This window comes from Canis lupus, chromosome 6, assembly GCF_003254725.2.
Source record: "Canis lupus dingo isolate Sandy chromosome 6, ASM325472v2, whole genome shotgun sequence".
NCBI lineage: Eukaryota > Metazoa > Chordata > Mammalia > Carnivora > Canidae > Canis > Canis lupus.
In genome coordinates this window covers 43219269-43244284 of record NC_064248.1, presented here as the reverse complement: position 1 = coordinate 43244284, position 25016 = coordinate 43219269, and the positions used below count along the sequence as shown (strand labels likewise).

At 41.1% G+C, this 25016-nt stretch overlaps 1 protein-coding gene and 1 pseudogene across 1 annotated transcript in view; both read right to left on the bottom strand.

Moving 5' to 3' along the window:
* LOC112640746 (calcium-binding mitochondrial carrier protein SCaMC-1) overlaps positions 1–25016 on the bottom strand; it is a 48253-nt gene that overhangs the window by 20319 nt on the left and 2918 nt on the right. The window contains exons 2-3 of the mRNA XM_025417447.3: positions 15961–16087; positions 12158–12245 (exon numbers count right to left, since the gene is read on the bottom strand). Coding sequence (XP_025273232.1) covers positions 12158–12245; positions 15961–16087 — 215 coding nt within the window. The remainder of the gene's footprint in view (positions 1–12157; positions 12246–15960; positions 16088–25016) is intronic.
* Positions 663–12142, bottom strand: LOC125755297 (segment polarity protein dishevelled homolog DVL-3-like; annotated as a pseudogene).

Here is a 25016-nt window from a genome sequence, read left to right as displayed (position 1 = left end):
TAATGTATTATAATAGCCTTAGATATTTTCCATTAACATTTTGCTTGTTTTACAAGTTCTTGGCAGTGTGCTATTTGGCCAGTTTTTTCCCAAGTCCAACTCTGAACTGGGCCAGGACCTTGTTTTGTTCACTCTCCATACCCAGGACCTAAAGTGGCTAGCACAAAGAAGATGCTCATTTATTTGCTGAATTAATGACTGTCTCTGAAAAAAAGTTTAGATGTCTCCTATAAACCTTATATTTATTCAATCATTATTGAATCTTTATGTATCTTAATGTAATCTTTATGTAGATAAAGCTGGCATAAAGATGGTAGTCAAATCAAATGTGATTTTCAGGTATTAATACTATCATGTTCTCTAGTGCCAATTTTAATTTTGGTCTGCATATGTGAAATTACACAGACTTTAATTTGTCTCAGCACATGGGTGTTAACATTTCCCATGAGGATCCTAGTTACTACTAGGTCTATAACATTATTCTAGGTTGCAATATTTATAGCTCTGTTTTTATCAGTATTTTCTATTCTAATGCAATTATTTATCATCTGACCCTACCCCTCAACCTCCCATACATGCAGTCATGAGTATCCTCCACAAGGCAGAGATTTTTTATGGATTTGTTCACTGAGATGACCCAAGTGTTTAGAACAGTGCCTGGCAGAGACAATGTTTACTGAATGAATAAATTAATTCTAAATTCTGACAAACTTCTTAAATAAAATAGTCTCACTGTGCATTTAGATTGCATTTCTCTTCAAACCACTAATGGAGCTCCACATCCCTTATCATATTCACTTGCTTGTGTAAATGTTTCCCCTTGTGTGAAATGCCTGTTTGTCTCTTTTGCCCATTTTTTTAAATAGGTTGAGTGTCTTTTTCTTTTATATGTATAGTTCTTTATATAGTTGATTTTAATACTTCGTTATAAATTATCAAACCCTTTGTCTTTTTACTTTGTTCATGGTATCTGTGAACAGATGCTTTTAATTTTAGTATAGCTGAATTTATCAATCTTTTCATTTATGCTACTGCCTTTTGTGTCTTTTTAAAAAATAAATTCTTCCCTACACTGAGGTAAAGACATTTCCTTTTCTTCCTCCAAAAGTATGATAGTTTAACTTTCATGTTTAGGTTGATCTTTGTGTATGGTGTGAGGTAGGTATCCAGCTTCATTTTTGCCCACATAGATAACCAGATGCACTGGCACCAAGTACAGCATAGTCTCTTCTTTTCTGCAAAGTGATCTGCAAAGCTACTTCTTTGTGTGACAAGTCCCAAATATGGATGGGTCTGTTTCTGGGATATTATGTTACATTTCTCAACTTGTCTATACCTGTACCACTATCATTATCTTAATACAAACTCTCGATATCTGATGAGGAAGTCCCCTGCTTCTCATGGCTCTTCAAGAATGTCTAGATTATTTTGGGGCCTTTGCTTTTTGATAGTAATTTGAGACTCAGCTTAACAAGTTTCTCAAAAAAAAAAAAATTACTTTTTTTTTTCCTGATGGCATTGTATCATTATCAATTTGGAGAAAAGGTACATCTTTTCTGTACTTAGTTATCTAACACAATATTTTAAGTTGCTCTTTTTTTTTTTAAGATTTTATTTATTTATTCATGATAGACATAGAGAGAGAGAGAGAGAGGCAGAGACACAGGCAGAGGGAGGAGCAGGCTCCATACCAGGAGCCCAACGTGGGACTCAATCCTGGGACTCCAGGATCGTGCCCTGGGCCGAAGGCAGGCACTAAACCGCTGAGCCACCCAGGGATCCCCATACGTTGCTCTTTTGTAGGTACTGATTGTGGTACATTACGCTTTCTATATACAGCTAATTTTTTATCTATATAGCTAACAGATCACTATGTTTTTCTCTAAATCACAATATTTTCTCTAAAATATTTATATCTACGGGTACCTGGGTGGCTAAGTCAGTTGGGAATCAGACTCTTAATATGCACTCAGGTCATGATCTCATGGGTCATGAGATGGAGCCCATGATCCGGCTCCACGCTTAGTGGACTATCTCCCTGTCCCTCCCCCAACTCATACACTCTCTTTCTCTAAAATAAGTAAATCTTTAAAAAATATATGTATATAAAGTAAAATATTTACAAATGTGCCATAAATGATGTTGGCCTATAATTTCCTTCTTTCATTAGTTGTCTGCCTTTGCTGTTTTGATTATCATGGCCTCAACAGAATGGATCGGATACTGTGCTTCTACAGTCTCCATATATTTATAGACCTGTCTTTTGATAGTTTATAAGGACCATCTGGGCTAAAATTTTTACGGGAAAATTTTTAATTATTGATGTAATATGCTTGTTTAGATACTGTTGGCTATTTCTTCTTGATTTAGTTTTGGTAAATTATATACGTCTGGAAATTCTTCTATTTCATATGTTTTCAAATTTATTGGCAGAAATCTGTGACATTATCTTTGAAAAACTTCTGATGTGTCTATTTGCAATCAAACATTTATCCATTATTTCCATCTCAATTTTTTCTTCATCAATATCTCCAGAAGTTTGTCTTTTCTTTTTTTAGAAAAAGATTTTTATTTATTTATTCATGAGAGACACAGAGAAAGAGGCAGAGACATAGGTAGAGGGAGAGACAGGCTCCCCACGGGGAGCCCAACTTGATCCCAGGACCCCGGGATCACGACCTGAGCCAAAAGCAGATATTCAACTGCTGAGCCACCCAGATGTCCCAAATTTGTCTTTTCCAGTAACCAATGTTTGGCTTTGTTGATCTGATTTCTGTATATCTGCATCCTATTTCCACTGCTTCATTATCTCCTTCTTTCTACCTTCTTTGAGATTATTTTGGTTTCTCCCTTTAAATTAGCATGTTAATTTTCAGCCTTCATTCTTTTCTTTTGATTTTATCTATTTCTTAGGTGTCAAAGTAAAAAAGATGGACAGATGGAGAGAGGGATGCAGCTGGCCCCAGGGTAGGAGTGAGACGTAAGTGGGGGAAGGGTCCCGTTCACATCACATCCACAAAGAACTCACTGGGTGTCCCATAGCCGTGCAGAAGGACTGTCTGCTGGTGGTCATTTCAGGGGGCATGTAGGCTAGGTCTTGGCCCGTAGGGGCTCCTGGAGGCTCCATGGCCACTGGTGGTGGCGGCATCATCAGCATGGGGGGACCACTGAAAGAAGGTATGCCATGGGGGGGCTGCAGCTCAGGTGCATGTGGTGACTGCACAAGTTGGTCATGGAGTGGTGGCTGGCTGCAGTGGCTATGCTAGCTGGGCACCTGCTCCTGCGGCCCCACAAGCTACTGTGGGTTGTGTCCTACTTGTTGCTGTTGCTGCCCAACTTCAAGTCCCCAGCCTTCAAGTCCTTCTCCTTCCACCTGTCACTGCCCCCACCAAAGCAGTTGGCGTAGGCTATAGGGGTGCAGGGGCAGCAGGTACTGGTAAAGGAAAGCCTTGGACCAAGGCATGGCCCTGCGTGTGGCACTGGTCAGAGGTGCCATGGAAGCCATTGTGATCATGGAGAGCCACGTTGGTTCTGTTGCCACGGGGGTCGCTAAAGATATAGGAGCACTGCCCAGAGAAGGTGACCTTGTTGACAGTGTGATGGATGAAGCTGCTTTCAGAAGGTTGCTGGCATACCTTCTGGCCTCTCCCTGGTCAGTGAAGCCTTCCACATTGTGGTACAGCAAGTCTACCACATCCAAGCCAATGAAAGTAATGGGGATGGTAATCTTGGGCCACATGCGGCCACCGACCCCCAGCCCAGATTCAGAGGCGGCCATGGCTTTGACGATGGCAGCCATGTCACTATGGCACTCTGTGTCATGAATGGGGCTGGTGAAAGAAGAGCCAGTGGAGGTGATAGAGCTTAGGGGCTCATTCCACAGGCAGGAGGGTGTTGGTCAAAGCTACAGCATCAGTGACCCAGGCTGCAGGGTCAGTGGGCCCAATGGCCTCACTCCTGAGTAGTATGAAGCAGTCACATGGGCTTGGGTCCCAGCCCCTTGGCTACAGGGTGATGGCCCCAGTCTGTGCACAGTGCCACAGAACCCATACCATGTTGTCATTACGCATATTCTTAAAGCTCTTCTAGTTTGCCTGTAATAGCGTATCTCCTAGGTCTGTACCTCCATCAGCAGCCATGGCCTCAGCCTTCATGACAGAGCTGATACAGACACCTCTATCGCCTTGGGTCCACAAAGGAGATGCCTAGAAAGTTGTACTCTTCCATGAGAATGACTGTGATGATGCTGAGTGACACGGTGGAGTCTGTGGTGCTGCTGAAGGACCACGACCACTCGGGCCGTGAAGCCTCCTGCTTCTGCTGCCTCGTCTTCTCATGAAGTGGGAGGCACTGCCCTGCTCTATAGAGCTGCTAAACCTGTGAGCGCAGTCATCCTCATAAGATGAGAAGAAGCTGCTGGTCTCTAACTCACTGCTCAGAAAGGTGCACGAGCTATCACAGACCCCTAGCTCTTGCCACTGCTCCTCACGCTGGGAAGATACGAAGGAATCTGTCTCTGTGTCATTGTCTAGGTCTTGCTTGCTTCCCGCACCAGCACAAGGTTGAAGGACGGGGCCGGGAGTCCCCATTGCCTCCTGTGCACTCCATGGGCAGTGGCAGTTCTGATGAGCTGTCAGCACAGAAGGAAACTGGCTCTGGATGCAGCCCTCAAGCAACACCAACCTCAGCTTGGCATTGTCATCCCACATCTCTTCCTTCACCACTCCGAAACCGTGGTCCATTGACTTGAAGAACAACATAAAGCTTGGTCACTACAGGATGCCCCTGAAGTCTGCCAAGGAGAGACACTTGGTGGGCAGGAGCAGCTTCACCAGGTACCATGTCTCCTGTGCATCCAGCTGGTAGATGATCTTGGTCTCACTCATGGCTCTGGTCTGGCAGCCCATGCACCCCTTAATTCTTCTCTACTCTAAGCTTTAAAGCTATAAAATTCCCCCTAAGTACCACTTTAGCTGTATCTTAAAAGTTTTCATATGTGATATGCTTTCAAGTCAAAGTATCCTTGAATGTCTACTATGATTTTCTCTTTGACCCAAAAATTATTGAGAAGTATATATCATATCTAAAACCAATGGTATTTTAGAACTTACTTTTGTTACTAACTTCTAAATTAATACATGTGGTCAAAGAAAATGGACTTTGTGATATCAGTTCTTTGAAATGTGTTGAGCCTGGCTTTATGGCCTACTATAAAATCAATTTTTGTACAAGTTATATGTACATGAGAAAAAAATTTTTTTCCTAATTTTTTGGTACAAGGTTCTATTGTATACCCATTAAATTAAGCTTCTTATTTATTTCCCTTCCACCTTGACTAAATTTTTTCTCAGCTTGATCTAACAGGTCTAGGAAGATGTTTGTTAAAACTTCTCACAACTACAAAGGATTTGTGAATTTATCCCTGGTATTCTATCAACCAGCTTAAAAATTGTATGCCTTTGTGGTGAACCTTAAATGTGATGACACTTTATTTCCCATTAATGTTTTTTTACCTTATAATTTTATCCAATATTAATTAGCTACCTCGGCTTGCTTTTAGTTTGTAGGATTTGGTCTTCATTTTTTCTTACATCTGGCAATCTCTGTGTTTTAGTAAATACTGTTAATTTTTATTTTGATATACATTAAAAGTCCACCATAAGCAGGGATCACTAAAAAACAGAGTTTCATGCTACTGTGAGGTTAATAATATTTTTCGATGAGTACGTTCCATCACAATACCAGGAAAATACTGAAAGTCTTTGTCCCCACCAGAGTATTAACTGAACTGGGAATATCCTGACCAACCAGAGGCAATAACCATCTAACTTCCCACCCCACTTCCCCCAAAAAGATTGCAACTTTACTCAACCTGGCCCAGTTGAGAATGGAAGTAAAAGGAAAACAGGACTTAACATTATTTAGGGTACTTTTTGGTGGGGCTTTATTGTGCTTACACTTATTTTTCCCATCTTATTTGCTATTTGTCTCATTTTTTTTGTTTTTCTCCTTTATTTACTTGTTGAACTGCCTGAATTTCATGCTTGTTTTTTTTATTCCATTTTTCCCCCTCACTGGTTTAGAAGTTATATACTCAATTCCTATCTTTGTAGTGGTTTACCCTGAAATTTTGCCACGTATGTATAAAAAAACTAAAGTTATTATTTCACCTCCCTCTCCTGAATAAGAATCTTAGAACAGTTCAAAACAAATAATTCTCCCCTATTACTATCTACCATTGCAGCTGTTCTTTTTCTTAAATCCCACAAATCGGTCATTATTATAGTACATTCGTGGCTGTTTCCGATGAGCCAGACAGCTCATAGACCACCAGCTAAAAGACCACCAGTGCTCTGTTCTGAAAAACACTGTCTGACCCATTCCCCAAAAGTGCTGTTCACATGCTTCCAAGTCTGCACAGGACTTGCCCTCTACTAGAATGTCCCTCCCCCCATCCGTGTCACTAGGATAACTTCTACTCATTCTTCAACACTCTTCAGTATTTTCTGAGGGCACACTATTACAAGGTACTGAGTGCAGAACACAACAAGACAGAAGTGGTCCCTGCCCTCAAAACTTAGCATAGTAGGAAAAACAGGCACTAAACAATAGCAAATGATAGCTAATATTCATTGAGCATTTGCAAGACATTGTTCAAAGCACGTCGCGAGTGAATTCATTTAGTACCTAAAACAACCCTATATACTTTCTACAATCTCCATCTTATACACAGAGAGAGGCTAAGTTTTTGTTCTGGGTCACAGGCTGGTAAGTGGAGTAGAATTAAGTATTTTAACCCAGGCATTCTAATTCATAAACTCTATTTCTAATCACTAAGCTACAGAAACAAGCTCATGGTTCCAACCTGTACAAACCATGAAGCAGAGAACAAGTTGCACAAATAAAGAAAACCACTGTAGAGTTGGCAGGGGGTGGGGGGAGAAGGAGGCTGGTTTAGGGAGGGCAGGTGGTTCTGAGGTAAAAACCTAAGGGTAACAAAGGATAGGGGAGGGGAGGGCCTTAGTCCCTTAAGCAGTAACTACTGCAAGCGAAAGGCTCCAATGTTGGAAGACTTTTAAAAAATTCAAAGAACTGAAAGAAACATGATGAGAGCAGAGTCAACAGATTTCACCTGTGCCTAGCTGATCTTGCTATTTGAAGCCACAGAGAATGGACAGTCACTAAGAGAGTGGCAGGCAGAAATAAAGTGGTAACCATTTGGAATAATCACTGGGGAAATGGAAGACACAGGTGACCAGGAACACAGACACATAAAGCTTCAGCCTGAATGTCTGGTAGAGAATAAAGGCTGTGCTGATTTTAGGGGTATGAATCGGAACAGTTTCATTTTTCTCTAGAAATGTTTAATAGCCTAAATGTCGGGGTAGAGAAGGCAAGTGGTAGGATGCTTCAGGGATGGGAGAAAGTGACAGAAGGAAATGTGTCAAGAAATTGAGGAACTGGAGTAAATGAAGGAGCCAGAGGTAAGTCAAAAAGCAAGTACAGTGAGAGCAAGACAACACAAAATCTGGAAGAGGGGTCAGAAGGTAGGATACAGGTGTTTGAGACTTCAGAGGAGGGGAAGCTTCAAGTGATGGTGCAATCCTGAGAGGGAGTGGCTTGCCAAAGCAAAATGCAGATGCAAGTCTTAGCTAGGCAAAAGATCAATCACCAGCTCAAATACTGAAGCTTCCTAGGACTTGGGGTAAGGCAAAAATGACTGATTGGCAGGTACGAAAGTCCTCAATAAATGTCAAGATAAGAAAAAGAGAGGAAAGAGGGATGAGGATGAAAGCCTGATAGGAAAATGGATTTTTACCTGGGAGAAGATGAAGATATATGAAGAACACATATTTGGAAGAGACTGCCCATTCCACCCAGATTTCTACTGAAAAGTCTACATTTCAGCATACTCTGACGACCTAGCCACAGCTGTCGCAAGTAGCACCTTTCAGATTTCTCTCTCATGAACTTCAGGTTTGGGATACTAAGAGACAGTGACATGGCAGACAAGAAGCTGATATTTGCAGGTATATGAGCCACACCAACAGCTGAGGACTCCAGAGGGTCCATGGCCCCCATTACTGAAACCCTAATTACATGCTACCTTTTAAAACCTACCTACATATACATTAGTCTCTGTCCCCAGTTCCTGACAAAGAGCTCCTAAAACCTTTGTAATTTCCCAAGTGATAAGAGCCCTAGGAGTTTCTCTTGTTCAAATATCTGGTCTCTAGCCCACCCCTGACACAGAGCTCCTAAAACCCTTGTAAATTCCTCAGTAATAAGGGGCACCTGGGTGGCTCAATGGTTGAGCTTCTGCCTTTGGCTCAGGTCATGATCCCGGCGTCCTGGGATCAAGTCCCACATCGGGCTCCCCGCATGGAGCCTGCTTCTCCCTCTACCTGGTCTCTACCTCTCTCTGTGTCTCTCATGAATGAATGAATGAATGAATGAATAAATAAATAAATAAATAAATAAATAAATAAATAAATAAATAAATAAAATCTTTTTTTGGAAAAACTTCTACATGATAAGAGCACTGAGAGCTTTTTTGTTCTAATGAGGTGGCTGTTGGTGGGCTCCTGGAGACGCAGGCTGGTCATCAGATATACCAAACCACGATCAGAAGCTTAGAATTCTCAGTCCCCTACTCCAAATTCTCCAGAGAAGGGAGAAAGGCTTGCAATAGAATTAATAATTGAACATGTCTATGTGAGGCAGCCTCCATTAAATCCAAAGTCTGGGGCTCAGAGAACTTTCAGGTTGGTGAACACATCCCTACCAGGAGGGTAACACACACCCCAACTCCACAGGGACAGAAGCTCCTACACTTGGGACCCTCCCGGACCTCACCTTATGCATCTCTTCATCTGGCTGTTTACCTGTATCCTTCATCACATCCTCTAAAAAACTGGAAAACGTAAGTAAATATTTCCCTGGGTTCTGTAAGCTGCTCGAGCAAATTAATCAAATCAAATGAGGAAGAGGGTCACGGGAATCTCCAACTTATAACCAAGTTGGTCAGAAATTGTGGGTAATATGGGGACCCACTACTTGTGATTGGCATCAGAACTGGGGAGGAGTCTTGTGGGATGAGCCCTAAACCTATGGGATCTGACACTTTCTCCAGGTAGACAGTGTTAGAATTAAGTTAAATTGTAGGATACTCAGGCTAATGTCACAGATAACTGCCTAATGTGGGGTGGGAGTGGGCGTGGGGAACCTACACTTTTGGTGACCAGAGGTGTCAGAGGCAAAGTGTTCAACGTGAAGAGTAAAGAAGACACAAAGGAAAAAAGGAGGTTTTCCCAGTATAAACACATTCTGGTATTTTTTCTGAAGAAGTACAAATGCTAATAATAATAATAATAATAATAATAATAATAGCACAAAAGTGCAAAAGAAAATATGATTTATTAGCCATCAGGGAAATACAAATCAATTAACGAGATATCACATAATACCCACTAAGATGGGGATCCCTGGGTGGCTCAGCGGTTTAGCGCCTGCCTTTGGCCCAGGGCGTGATCCTGGAGTCCGGGGATTGATTCCCACATCGGGCTCTCTGCATGGAGCCTGCTTCTCCCTCTCTCTGCCTCTCTCTCTATCTCATGAATAAATAAATAAAATTTTTTAAAAAATACCCGCTAAGATGGTAAAATCCAAAAGACAGCAAAGAACAAGTGTTGGGATGGTGTGGAGAAACTAAAACCCTCATACATGGTTGTTGGTATTATAAAATGATGTAGTCACTTTTAAAAACAGGCTAGCGATTTTTCAAAATGTAAACAGAGTTATCATATAACCTAGTCTTTCCACCTCTAGGTGTAATACCCAAGAGAACTGAAAACATATCTTCACACAAAAACATGTACATGCATTATTCATAACAGTCAAAAAATGGAAACAACCCAGGGGCACCTGGGTGGCTCAGTGGTTGAGCGTGTGCCTGTGGCTCAGGTTGTGATCTCGGGGTCCTGGGACTGAGTCCCGCATCAGGCTCCCTGCATGAAGCCTGCTTCTCCCTCTACCAGGTCTCTACCTCTCTCTGTCTCTCATGAATAAATAAAATCTTTAAAAAAAATGGAAACAACCCAAATGCCTATCTACTGATGAATGGATAAACAAAGTATGATATATACTTATAATGGAATGTGACTTGGTCTATGAAAGGAATGAAGGGCTGATACACACTACAATATGGATGAACTATGAAGACACCACACTAAGTGAAAAAGCCAGACACAAAGGGCCACATATTGTATGATTCCATTTTTTGGTGAAATGTCCAGAACAGACAAATCCAAAGAGACAAAAAGCAGATTGGTGATTGCTGGGGGCCTGCAAAGGAGGAATAAGGAGTGACTGCTAATAGGTACGGGGTTACTTTCTGTGGTGATGAAAATGCTCCAAAATTAGGTAGTGGTGATAGTTACACAACTCAGTGAACATATTAAAAAGCCACTGAGCTATACACTTTTTAAAAGAGCAAATTTAATGGTATGTGAACCATATATCAATAAGCTGCCCTAAAATATTTACATATGCAATTATTTAGCCACTTTTATTTATTTTTAATTCTAGTAAAGTGAACATGAAGTTCATGTTCATGAATCACATGAATTATAGTGATTCAACAATTTTATACCTGGTAGTCATCACAACAGTGTACTCTTTAATCCCATCACTTATTTCACCCATCCCCGACCCTCCTATCAGTTTGTTCTCTATAGTTAAGAGTCTATTTCTTGGTTTATCTTTTTTTCCCCTTTATTGTTTGTTTTGTTTCTTAAATTGCACTTGAGTGAAATCATAAGATATTTGTCTCTCTCTGCCTTTTTTCACTTAGGATTATACTCTCTAGCTCTATCTATGTTGTTGCAAATGGCAAGATTTTGTTCTTTTTATGGCTCAGTAATATTCTATTGTGTGTGTATATATACATGTGGTATGTGTATATATATAGACACCACAATCTTCTTTATCCATTTATCTGTCGATGGACATTTGCTTCCATAATTTTATTTAGCCACTTTTAAATATCCATCCTTTTGTATTACCCACTGTCTATTCTAGAACTTGGGCTTCTAATCTGCATTATTCCTAAAACTATCATCAAAAGGAGTAGTGGAATATGATGTCTGGCCTAAGAAGCAGAGAAAAACCTTCACTTCCCCAGAGGAATGTGACTTCAGCAAGAGAATATTACGTGTCTCATATTTCACTGCCAAAATCCAGTTTACCCCTTTTCATTTTTAGTTTCTCATTTCCTCAGGAAAGCCTCCCTCATCCTGTTAACAACAGCAACATCATGCCCAGCTCTGAGACATGGGTCCTCCTGTACCAGAGGCTTTTATAAGAAATTCTAAACAGTCAGAAAGGAGAAAAATGCTACTGGTACAGATATAAAAGGAAATAAATTCAACAACAAAGCCACTTAGCAGAAACTTTTTAGTTTCTTAAACTTAACTTTAGTTAATCTCAAAGACTGAAAGCATTCACAGGAATATAAGCACCCTTTTCTGCTTTCTGTTATCATAAAAAAAAAATAAATTAGTCCCTATGGTGTGTTTGCAAGAGAAGAGTTTTCAAGGGCACTGAGACGTCAGAGATTATTGCTCTATCCTGTGAAATAAAACATTAAGTCTGTAAAGGTCTGACTCACTAAATAGTTGAACCAATTATCCTGGGCAATAATGTTCAAATCGGCATCTCTGTTTTCTGAGAGTTTAAATCAGTGTTTCTTTGTGAGCCTTTGGAATTTCCCTCTTATCCAGTGACATGGAGGTTAAGTAATATGATAAATCTGCTGAATGGCTTCTCTTGGAACAATGAGTTTCATTATCACCTTAGAAACCAAATGGGAAAAATAGCACTAAAATGCTTAGCTCCTTCTCTATGTACAATTTAATGCCTTACTGCCATTCTACCGCCCCAGAGGCCTTGCAAGAGAGAATCCAGTCTGAGCTTCCACTTCCCACTCCTACACTTTAAATGTGTGCGTATGAAACAAAAAGGAAGACAAAGAAAGATACTGAACATAGGTATTGAGTAATGGTAAGCTGCAGAGTTTTAAGCTACACTTAAAATGAAGATCTCTAATACAAGATATGGAAATTAATGTCAAGATAAGATAATAAGATAAAGAGCTTACCTTTGAAGAATCAACTCTGCTTGTTGTTCAGAAATAGTTAGACCTAGTATCTGGAGAGACTGGACAATCTCGGAAGCCTCAATTATTCCTTTAAAAAATTAAAAAGAGCATAAACTCAGACTCAGAACTGATAAGGGTCTTAGAAATCGTGAATTTCAAATCTCTCATTTTGTAAGGGAAAGCCCTGGACTCATTAAGGCAAAATCATGAGTCTAGGTGAGTCACAGACTTGCTTACACACATACTGCAACACCAACTCAAAACAAATACATGAAACAAGTACACAGACGTTAGTTCATTCAGAAACCTTAAAGTTTTATAGGTAAATAATGGTATTCCACCTAAAGAATAAGAGACTGAGAGCTTTCATGGCCTCACCAAGTAACAAATTAAGCAGCACCAGGACTGAGATTCAAATCAAGACGCTCTGACTTTAAAGCAAATTCCATCAGGATCTATTAATTTCACAAGTATGTGTTTCTGCATTTTAATAAATGACTAGGCAATTTTCATATGCATGAAGGTGTGTTGCAAGGGGTTCAAAGGATGTAGAAAATGACTAAAAGAAGCCAAAGAATAGGGATCATTCTTTTGAGAAATCTGGCAATAAAAATAAGGAAAGCAAGAATGGTAGGACGATGGAAGAGAGAAGATTATCATTATTAGAGAAATTAGAGCATCTTTGCAGACAGAACAAGAGGACTCAGAAGAGAGGAAGAAAAAGAAAACAGAAGTGATAAATGGGAGTGATAAACGCCGCATTTCCCTCAAGCAGCTCACAGACTTATGATCCCAAGACCAATATGCATGAAATAGGAGGAAATCAAACAAAGCACGAGAGGCTCTGATGCCAAACAGTACTAATGGCAAAGTTCTCCAGGATAAGAGGACAAAAATTACTGTTAGAGGTGAAAGGAAAGACTTCATTTAAGAGAAGAACTTTGAAGAAATTCCAGGATTTGGAAAGAATTTTCCTGGGGAGAGGAAAAGAGAAACAGGAGAATCTGCACAGTGTAAAAACAGAGGGATCTATTTGTTCGCAATGAAATTCCTTAAATGCCACTCTGCAAATTCTCTCTTATAATCTGCACTCTTAAAGAAACACAGTCAATTCCCGTTATTCACAGTAGTCATGTTCTACAAGGTCACTAGGAACCCTGAATCATCAAACCATGGCCCTTATGGGGAATACAGGGTTACGTCCCTTGAGCCTCTGGTCACAGCATATTTATCAACCAACCAATATAAAACCTTGTCATATATGTGTGTAAGTACCATAGAACCCCATATTACACTGTTGACTCGGTAACCTTGAACTCATGGCCAAAAATGCTACAATTCATGCCTGAATGAAGTACATGTGATAAACACATTTTTCTTCCTCAGGCACACACAGTCTTCTTGCATTTAGGAATGAATGCTAGATGGCACTTCAGCACTATGCTTGGGAGCCATTTTAAACAGCAAAATTGCCAACAAAAAGCACAAAAATGCAAGAAACATGGCACTAAATAGACTGAGAAGGACACCTGTCTTAGTATGAGAACTAAAATGAGAAAGCATATTCTTCTGTCTCAGCTAGAAATGTGCTCGCCAAGCAAATGAAGTTAAGTCCATGAAGGAATGGAAAAATGCTGCAAGCACTGATTTTATTTTATTTTATTTTATTTTATTTTATTTTATTTATTTATTTTTTTTTAGCACTGATTTTAGAGTTACTTTTGGGGTTAAATTTTAGCAAGTAGGCAAATTCTCAAATACACAAACGACAAATAAAGAAAGACTGTTTATGCTATAAGAAGTTTGATAAATAAAAATATGAACTCAAAATAAGAAACTGTTTGAAAATCTACAAACAAGATAAATTAAGTAAAAATTATTTTCGCTGATCATAAAACTTCACCTTTAACTATTTCCTCTGGTTCATGTAGAATTTTCTGAAATAGAGAACGGATATGGGCACAGCTTACATCCTGGGATGATTCACCCCTGCTTACCTGACATATGACCCCAAGGTAGCTCCATCCCCCAGCTACTGCCTACCTTCACACTATAAAGACAGTCCTACCTAAGTGGTTGCACCTTAGTGGACTCAAGATAGAACGAAAGTTTGCAGAGAAGTAAGGCTGATTGTAAGAACTACATTTTGCAGGGCCCTGGGTGGCTCAGTTGGTTAAGCATCTGCCTTCAGCTCAGGTTGTGATTGATCCTGGGATCAATCCCCAAGTTGGGCTCCCTGCTCAACAGAGAGTCTGCTTCACCCTATACCCTTCCCTCTGTTCATTCTCATGCACTTTCTCTCTCAAATAATAAAATCTTTACAAAAAACTGCATTTTGCTGGAAGATTGGACTAAAGCTAGACTTGGGGGCATATAGTGTAAGACTTAGAGGAGGTAACAAATGTTCAAATAGCACTACCTTCCACTACAAACGCAGCCTCCTAGATGAGTGTCACAGACTTGAGCCATCAAAACCATTCAAAGGGTTTAGTTGTTAGAAGAAATTTGCTTGATACCTAAACTAAAGTTAATATTCAATATTAACAAGGGGCCAAATAAGGTCTATTGCCTGCTTTTGTAAATAAAGTTTTAAAGGAACACAGCCATGTTTATTCATATACACATTGTTTATGGCTGTTCGCAGTATGATAGCAGAGATAAGCAGCTGCAACTGAGACCACATGGCCCACAAAGCTAAAATATCTGGCCTTTGACAAAAAAAACTTGCCCAACTCAGGTATGAGTCATATTTTTTCCTCAATCTATTTGTTTAACTTGTTTCTTGAATAACAAGTTTGTGAATGGAATGACCCTGACTATTCACATACAGGGAGGGGTTTGAGGATGCATTTTAGGCTTTATTTTATCTTTTTATTAAGTTTTTATACATTATAATTTTTTAAAAGATTTTATTTATTTATTCATGAGAGACAGAGAGAGAGAGAGAGAGAGAGAGGCAGAGACACAGGCAGAGGGAGAAGCAGGCTCCATGCAGAAAGCCCGATGTGGGACTCGATTCCGGGACTCCAGGATCACACCCTGGGCCGAAGGCAGCGCTAAACCACTGAGCCACCTGGGCTGCCCTACATTATAATTTTTAAAAATAAATTACCACTTCCTGTCAAAGGCTACCTCTGGTGATAAGGGTTTCATAGCTCCAACCTTTCTCCTACTGTGGCACTTGCTTTTTACTCTATACACTGGAATTCTAACTTTAAACTAGTAATCTAAATAGTGAAACCAAAACCCCAACCAGAAGATACATCTTTAGGGGCTACTCTGGACTCTTGATCTCAGAGTAGTAGTAAGTTTGAGCCCCACACTGGGGGTAGAGTTTACTTAATTAAAAAAAAAAAAGTTACATATTTAAATATTTTTTTTCTCCCAATTTTCATGATCAGAGTTGCTTTAAACTCATTCTTTCAAAAAGATTATTAAATGTAATATAACCTGAAAGGTCTTTTAAATTTTACAATATGTAACTTTATGTCTATATATAAACAAAACCAAATATCTCTTGCCCAGAGAACATAATTATTATTTTTAACCTATAACTTTAAGTCAAATCAGCATAATATTTATAGTGAACATATACACAGTTTTTAATTTGATAGACAAAGCTATGCCTTTCCCCACTAAAAACATAAATTCTATAGAAAAATCACATTACTATGAAAGACAAGTACTAAAACTACTAGTAATTATTTTCTAAAAGAAGAGACTAAATGCACATTGTTTTATACTCTTGGATATATGAGAAGTGCTTCTTCATAGCTGGTGAGGAATACAAAATGAAGACACACCATCATTATTTTTGTCCAAACTCTTAAATGCCAATTTCATTTTTTTCTCATGGTCTTTAAGGTACTTCATAAATTCTTCAAAATCCAGCTTTCCATCTTTGTTGGTATCACCAGTAGTAAAGATTTTCTATAAAAAAGAAAAAAGATTTTTTTAATAGGCTAAATTACTAAATTATTTGGATATACATATACTTTGAGCAGACTGGCTGTTTTCCTCTAAGACAAGCATTTTATAAACTCCAAGATACTTGACCTAGCATGCAATTTAGATGTCCAAAACAGTATTTTTCCTGTGGTGCCTGGGTGGCACAGTCAGTTAAGCCAGGGACTCTTGATTTTGGCTCATCACAAGGCCATAAGATCAAACCCCACATCAGGGGGCAGGGGAGCCTGTTCAAGATTCTCTCTCTGCCTCTCCCTCTGCCCCTCCCAACTCCTCCCCACACACGCTCTCCCCAAAAAAACATAAATAAAAGCAAATACATTTATATTGTCACTGAAAAATAATTACTGCTTATTTACTTTTACAGATTAGTTGAGGATCACGTTCATCTGGAAATTACATTCTGATTACTCAACATATACCGAGATGTACATAATCCAAGAGCAAATGGCATAGGATTCTGGGGCCCCACTTACATACTAAAGTTCCATCTAAGAAGTTTATATTTTGGTCAATAGAAATACCAGAAAATGACTATCATTTTGGAAATTACAAGCTAAAGGACATCCCTGACCCTATCTTTGAACAGCTTGATTTATTTTTACCCATATTACTTTGCCCTTTCTTATGGCAAATCAGGACTCCAACTTACAATAATGGGGCAAGACTAGGGGTTCCCTTTTGAATTTTCTTTTGTATTCCTCTATAGAAATAAGTGAAAACCAGTCAAATGAGAAAAGCAAAGGCTATTTGTTCTGAGCTTACTATAGCAAGGGAGTCAGCCACGGTCAGTTTTGGCTGAACCCAAAGGCAGGCAGAGGACTAGGCAAGCTTTATTGGGGGGCGGGGCTTCAGGTGTGTCCTGATTGGTGGCTCTTGGCCTGGGGAAGCTGCAGGCAGGCTAATTAGAGGTTGTGCACCCTGTGTGATGGTTAGGGGTACATACTTCACTTTCTCTACTTGGTCCTAGATTGGAAGTAGGGACGAAACTTCGGGAAGCTGTCAGGTAGCAATCAACCTCTGACTATTCGGGGCTGATTGTTATGGAAGTTATTATTTTGCTACCTGGATTGTCTCTAGAGATAGCAATCTGCTGTCCTGTAAGTCTGACTTACAGCAGGTTGGTACCCTGGGTTGTTTACCATAGAAAAGAGGTTCGTGTCCTGAGCAGGTTGATCTAAGTTGTGGGTCAAAGTTAAATTTTAAATATGAGCAAATCATTGTCCACTTTTATATTCAGTCTCTCACCCTTCACAGTAAAAAGTCATATAAAAAATCATTCATAAAAAAAATCATTCATAAAATCTATTATCAAAATAAAAAACTCTATCTTTTCTTTCTTGTCATTATGTAAGTACCATTTCTATTTTTGTAATTGATGAATTCTTAATTTATATAAATAAATTTTCTACTAGGGAAGCTGGGGACATGTGACAGACAGAACTGGCTAAAGATGCTACTGTCACCCGGGGAGGAAAAGCCCCATCAGTGTTCCCCTGAAATAGAAGGTTCCCTGTGGATCTGGATCTCTCTCTCTCTCTCTCTCTCTCTCTCTCTCTCTCGTGAATAAGTAAGATCTTAAAAAATAAATAAGTAAATTCGGTCGCTCCTCCAGGCCTCCTCGCAGAGCCCCGCTCGGGGTGCAGGGCTCCGACCTCCCCCGGCGCCCCCCGCGCCCAGAGCCCCCCGCTTCCCTTCACGTCTCCCCCTGACCTCGCCTGCTCCCCCCGAAACGGTAAGCGGGGTTTCGCGGGGAACATTCCACCTTGGGGGTAACAGGCACCCCGCCCTCGCGGCCGACTGTCGGGTTCCTATGGATCCCGGGCCCTGTCCTGGGTCGCTGCTGGGACATCCCCCGCACCCCGACCCCCACCCCGACCCCCACCCCCCCAGCGCCCAGCAGCCGCGCCCGCATCCGCCCGCAGAGCCGCACGGGCCGCGCACCGGGCACACACACGCCGCGGAGCAGCGCCGTCCGCGACCGCCAGAACCCGGGAACCGCCCGGAGGCGGTCAGTGGGCGAAGGCACGAGCAGGCCGGGCACGCTGGACGCGGAGTTGACGCAAGGCTAAAAAGAAATGAAGCATCAAGGCAGGAAGACAGGGGGGCCCTGAAGGCCCATTACATATTACTAAGTGCAAGAAGCTAATCTGGAAGGCCGCATGCTATAGGACTCCAGCTTAGGACATTCTGGAAAAGGCAAAATTAGGAACACATTAAAAAGCTCAGTGGGGGATCCCTGGGTGGCGCAGCGGTTTGGCGCCTGCCTTTGGCCCAGGGCGCGATCCGGGAGACCCGGGATCGAGTCCCACGTCGGGCTCCCTGCATGGAGCCTGCTTCTCCCTCTGCCTGTGTCTCTGCCTCTCTCTCTCTCTCTCTCTCTCTGTGTGACTGTCATAAATAAATAAAAAATTTTTTTTAAATTAAAAAAAAAGCTCAGTGGTTGCCAGGGGTTTGGGGGAGAGAGTGGCGGAATGAATGGGCAGCACCCTGGGGATTTTCTTAGGGCAGAGAAAACATAGTCCCTATGACACTGTAAACATGGACGCAGGTCACACTATACATCTATCCAAACCCAGAGAATGCCACCAAAAGGGAATCCTGTGGCAAACTACCGACTTTTGGTGATGATGTGTCAATACAGGTTTATCAGTCGTAACACATGTAACAGGCTGGGGGGGATGTTGACAATGGGGAGGCGATTCATGTGTGGGGGCAGGGAGTATACAGGAAATCTCTAGGACTTCCTCTTCGTTCTTCTGTGAACCTAAAGCTACTCCAAGAAAATAAATTTAAAAAAAAAAATCACAAAGCAAATTTAACCAGGCCGTTATCTGTTAGCTCTGGCTCTACTCGTTCATCCTGTCAGGTACTGACAAACATACAGAGAGGGGCCTGCCCCACGCATGAAATACCCACAGGCCTGCCCCAGGAGGAGGCTGCACCCGGTGGCTCCAAGTACCACCGCAGGCTTGGCAATGCACACTTCCCTCCAGAGCCACTAGGCAGTGGCAAACATCTAATGCTGTTTCACAAGACGTGCTGTGGCCCAATCAACAACAAATTCTCCCACACAAGAGAACTGTACAGCCTGCGGGGTCCCTGTGCACTGCAGAGAAGACACGGAGTCCCAGGGAGTCACAGCACATAGACATCCAGGCGGGGCACAAGGGTCCAGTGGTCCAAGGAGGAAAGACAAGTCATGGCCAGAGTAACAAGGAAAACAGACTGACAGAATTTTACACAACTGATAGGAGGGAGCAAAACATCCAGTTGGTGATCTTAAACTAATTAAAGGGCAACTATTTTTGTTGTAGTCAACAATGCTTTCTACTTTTAAAAATGATCCTAGGGGCACCTGGGTGGCTCAGTCGTTGAGCATCTGCCTTCAGCTCAGGTCATGATCCTGGGTCCTGGGATCGAGTCCTGCACCAGACTCCCTGCGGGGAGCCTGCTTCTCCCTCTGCCTGGGTCTCTGCCTCTCTCTCTGTGGCTCTCATGAATAAATAAATAAAATCTTTAAAAAACTAAAAATTATCCTGTTTCTCATTTGCTTCTAATTACCATACCCACCCATCCAACACAAATAGACCTCCTCTACGGAAAGTTGGGAGGACACAGTTGAGGGACCTGTCTTGTTCACCACTATATCCCCAGGTCATTGAACAGCGTCTGGCACTATTCCAAAATATTAAGTGAAGGAATGTAATACTTGTACTACTACCCTGTAGCTCTGCCCATGCCAAGTTTGCATTTGGGATAGGTTTCTGGGTATTAAAGAGCTCACCCAAAGTCACAAGTGTAGCAAATGGTGAAAACATGTGAACTCTGGTCTGATTCCACAGCTCATAGGAATAACCACTACACACATTGCACCAGAGAATGAAGTAGATATGATATTCTAGATTTCAGAATGAGGCATCAAACTTTCTCAACAAATCCTCTTGCTGTTTTCATAGATCCTGTCCAATGCAGACTTCTCAGTGGACCCTATGTGACCCTTAAAAAGATAACATCTTTGTAACTCAGAGTGGTCAAAAGGTGTCAAGCAGCGTCCTTACAGTGTGTTGCCTTGTGGTAGCTTATTTACTTCTAAACATCTTAACTGGAATGTTTATAGAAGAAAGAATTCTGACTGCACTAGGGTAAAATTACAAAATAGGTGAGCTGAAGCCTTGAGCAAACGGGTAGTAATTTACCAGGTGGAAAAGAGGGAGTGAGAGCAACACCAACCAGAGATAAGAAAATAAAGAGACAAATGACCATGATTGTGGCCCAGTCAGGGAAACAAAACGTTGGGATTTGGGAAGGAGACTAACAGCTAAGTGGAAAGGGTATTTTATGCCTTATGAAAGAATTCTTCCATTTTTTTCATTCTTTCCAAAATAAAGAGTCTCAAAGAAGGGATAACATCAGATTTCAGGATATAAGGAGAAAAACACAAAAGGTACGATGTAATGTATTTTAGAACACTTGACATAAGTGTATTGGGAATTCACAGTTTTTCTTATACCATAATCTCCCTGCTATGATGCCTTAAAAGGTACCTCGATGACCTCTCTATTGTATTTCCTTTAGAAATTATGTTTCTCACAACAGAAATGCTAATGAAATAAAGCCCTCTTGTTAATAGAGGAACTATGCCACAGAGTGAAACCCCGAAAAGAAATTCCATTCAAAGCAATACACATTCGCTAAGCTACTGTCCTTGTATGTGACACTATCCCATCTGTAGTTACAAATATAAAATCAAAATAATCACAGAATATCAGAGTTGGAAGAGCCCTTAAATTAGGTTGCCCAGTCCAGCCACTTGTCGGACACTTTCTAATCATTCAGCATACACTTGATACCCCTGAGAACAGAGAGTCTAGGAGCCCGTTATCTAGTACCTGTGACATCAGATTCTAAAGGCTTTTTTGCATCAATTTTCATATCCAGTCACATGTGATCTTGATAAAAGCTCTGTCCAGGAGTCGTGGAATATATTTGCATTTTAAGAATAAGGAAAGTAAAGTAATGGGTTAAATTACTTCACCAAGCCTGAACAGTCATAGGAAGCATGGAACTCATTGGCCATGCTGCTTCCCTTCTTGCTCTGTTTTAATAGTCTTAGGCCCCTGATGGTGACAAATATTTCTTAAGAAAGTTACAGGGATCCCTGGGTGGCACAGTGGTTTGGCGCCTGCCTTTGGCCCAGGGCGCGATCTTGGAGACCCAGGATCGAATCCCATATCGGGCTCCCGGTGCATGGAGCCTGCTTCTCCCTCTGCCTGTGTCTCTGCCTCTCTCTCTCTCTGTGACTATCATAAGTAAATAAATAAAAATTAAAAAAATTAAAAAAAAAGAAAGTTACAGTAAGAGTTTGTACACATGAAAATACGACAAACAACTTAGGGGTTTTGTGTGTGTGTGTGTGTGTGTGTGTGTGTGTGAGTGTGTGTGTGTGTGTGTGTGTGTGCTTAAGGTTTATTTATTTAGAGAGAGAAAGATTAAGAGCTTGAGCACACATGCCCGAAGAAAGAATGGGAGGGACAAAGGGACAGGGAGAGAAGGCGACTCCTCCTGAGCATGCAGCCCCAGGCATGACTTGATCCCAGGACGCTGAGATCATGACCTGAGCCAAAATCAAGAGTGGGACACTTAACCGACTGAACCACACAAGTACCCCAAACAACTTAGTTTTAAAACTGCCTGTAACTAAAAATAATAATAATAATAATAATAATAATAATAAATAAATAAATAAATAAATAAATAAATAAATAAATAAATAAATAAAACTGCCTGTAATTGAGGTGCCTGGGTGGCTCAGTGGTTGAGTGTCTGCCTTCGGCTCAGGTCGTGATCCTGGGTCCTGGGATCAAGTCCCACATCGGGCTCCCTGCAGGGAGCCTGCTTCTCCCTCTGCCTGTGTCTCTGCCTCTCTCTGTCTCTCATGAATAAATAAATAAAATCTTAAAAATAAATAAATAAAAAGAAAACTGCCTGTAATTTACCAGGCCAACTAAACACATCTGTCAAGCCAGCCAGCTCTGAACTTGAACACAGAATACCTTTATACTCTACAAAATATGGCTCCCTTTCTCTTCCACACACTAATAAAAGAGGAACCACTAAAATGATGCCAAGATTGGAGAAGAAAAAAATACCTGTAAAATCCTATTGGGCAAGATTCCCTTTTTTTCATTTTACTGCCTTAATTCTTACATCTGGGAAATTTTTGGGTTGGGGGGGATGCAATGTTTGTTTTTTTGGCCCTGCCCTGCTCCAAATTCTCCCAAGCCTAAATTCAAACAAAATAAGCATACTTCCAGCTAAAACTGCTGACTCTTCTCCATCAGTTTATTTTCCTCACAAGTTCCATCTGAGTAAATTAAAATTCAGATTTTCCTCTATTCTTTAATGTTCTAAAACTTGTTCCTTAGAGTACCTCAAATGATATCCCAACATTGACACTGTGCTTGAGAATATTCTAACATGGCCTTTGATGAAAAACACACAATAAGGAGGAGAAAATATACAAAATAGAAAATACTCTAAAAAGCAGACCTTGCTTTGAAGTCCTTTTCTCCCTGGGTATTCTTGGAACACTTAGTAATGGTTAGTTAGCTACTGTATTCTGTATGCCTCTTTTCTACACTCTGCTTTTATAGTTCATATTTTTTTCCATTGAAGGCCTACAGAAATTTGCTCCCTTCTAAATGCTGAATTCATTACAAAAGCTTGGAAACATGGAGAGGAGATAAAATCAGGTGGAAATTTAGAGGGATTTCACATCTAGCTGAGTTATCTGTCTTAGATGCAAACTATTATCTTGAAGCCATCCCTTGAAGAGTCACCTCAGTTCTCATTTCTAGATACTCAAGTAGATAGTCTCCCCCATCCTTGACATTATGCAAATCCTTGATTTATGCCGCTGAAATCTCAACATCCCCCCCCCGACTGACCATGTAATCCTAATTCCAAGTATTTGGTTGGCTACTGTTTCCCAGGCCTGCCTCAACACCCTCTCTTCCTCCATCTATTTCCACACAGCCACCAGAGTGATCTTCCTAAAACCTAAGTCTGCCTTTGTCCCTCTCTTACTTAAAACTTCCTAAGGCTCCCATTATTCATATAAAATCCAAACCACTCAGCAGGCCCCAAATGTCTTTCATGACCTGGCCCCTGTCAGCCACCGACATGACACTATTCTTCAAGAAGATCAACCAGTCACCAGGTGGAAATTCAGTTACATTGAGGCCTCCTGTTCTGAAAGGGGTACTGGCTCATGCCTACAGGAACAGATTCCTCTTCAGGTAAGGGTTTCCCTCTCCTACCCACAGATGCTTAGATAGCACCACTACCTGGCTCATGGAATGCCTGGTCCACAGGCATGAAATCGCCACATAATACACTCATGGTCTTAAACCGCCTTCCCCCCTGACTTACATATTTTCTCCTTTCTCTTACCCATCACAAGCATTTCTCCCAATGAACCTTTTGCACACCCAGTCCCATCTTGGTTTCTGCTCCTCAGAAGACTAGAACTGACAATACCAAGAGTAGTCCAACACCAGAGGTGGTAACATGGGATTTGGAAACTGGCTCACTCACCACCCAACTGGCAGAGACCTGAGTAGAGTATGAGGCAAGAATAATGTCTTACACAAGGTGGGAGCGCAGTGCTGGCAATTTCCCAGTGGTGACCTGGGAAATAACTGTTTGAGGGCAACACTCTGGTAGTAATTCAGGAATTTGAAAACTAAGCTATAAGGATAGGCAAAAAAAAGTATATTGTTAAAAGGATTGTTTCACCAGGAGGATACTCAAATGCTACATTTGAATACATCAGTAGTAGAGTTCACTATACAGTCTCTTTTTAAAATATAAAAGGGGAGGGCAGCCCAGGTGGCTCAGCCGTTTAGTGCTGCCTTCAGCCCAGGGCGTGATCCTGGAGACCCGGGGTTGAGTCCCACGTGGGGCTCCAGGCATGGAGCCTGCTTCTCTCTCTGCCTCTCTCTGTGTCTCTCAGGAATAAATAAATAAAATATATTTTTAAAAATATATATATAAAAGGGGAAATTGACACAATTATAAACAAAAGTTGGCAAATCCACAATCATAGAGGGAGTCTTTGCCCTCTTTCGGTAGTGATGTAATTAACGGTAATTAACGGTTAATTGATTGCTTATTAGGTACCAGGCATTTTTCTAAGTACTTTACATATTTTAATTCATTTATTCTTCACAATAACCCTCTAAGATAGGTACTAGTGTTGCCTCTGTCACAGTTGAGGAAATTGGACCTAGAGAGATGAAGAAAACTCAGAGAAAACCCAGAGAAGGGTGGGGATACTGGCAAAATGGGTGAAGGGGAGTGGGAGGTAGAGGCTTCCAGTTGTGGAGTAAGTCATGGGGATGAAAGGCACAGCACAGGGAAGAGAGCTGATAGCACTGTAGGAGCGCTGTATGAGGACAGGTCATAATCTACACTTGTGGTGAGCACAGCAGAACCCATAGAGCTGTCAAATCACTATGTTGTACACCTGAAATTAATGTAACACCGTGTGTCAACCATGCTTCAATTAAAAAAAGAAAAAGAAAATTGTCCAGAGTTAACTAGTAAGTAGCAGAACTAAGATTTAAACCCAGACAGTTTGATTGGCTTTTTCTTATTTTCTTATGCAGGTAAAAAGATGTTTACCTGGCAAAACTATGGAGCCAATAAAAAAATCAGCAGTTGAGGGGCAAGGGTCAATAGGCAGGGCACGGGATTTTTAGGGCAGTGAAAATCTTCTGTATGATGGATACGTGTCATTACACTTCTGTCCAAACCTGGAGAATGTACAACATCAAGAGTGAACCCTCAGGTAAGCTATGGGCTTTGGGTGATAATGATGTGTCAATGT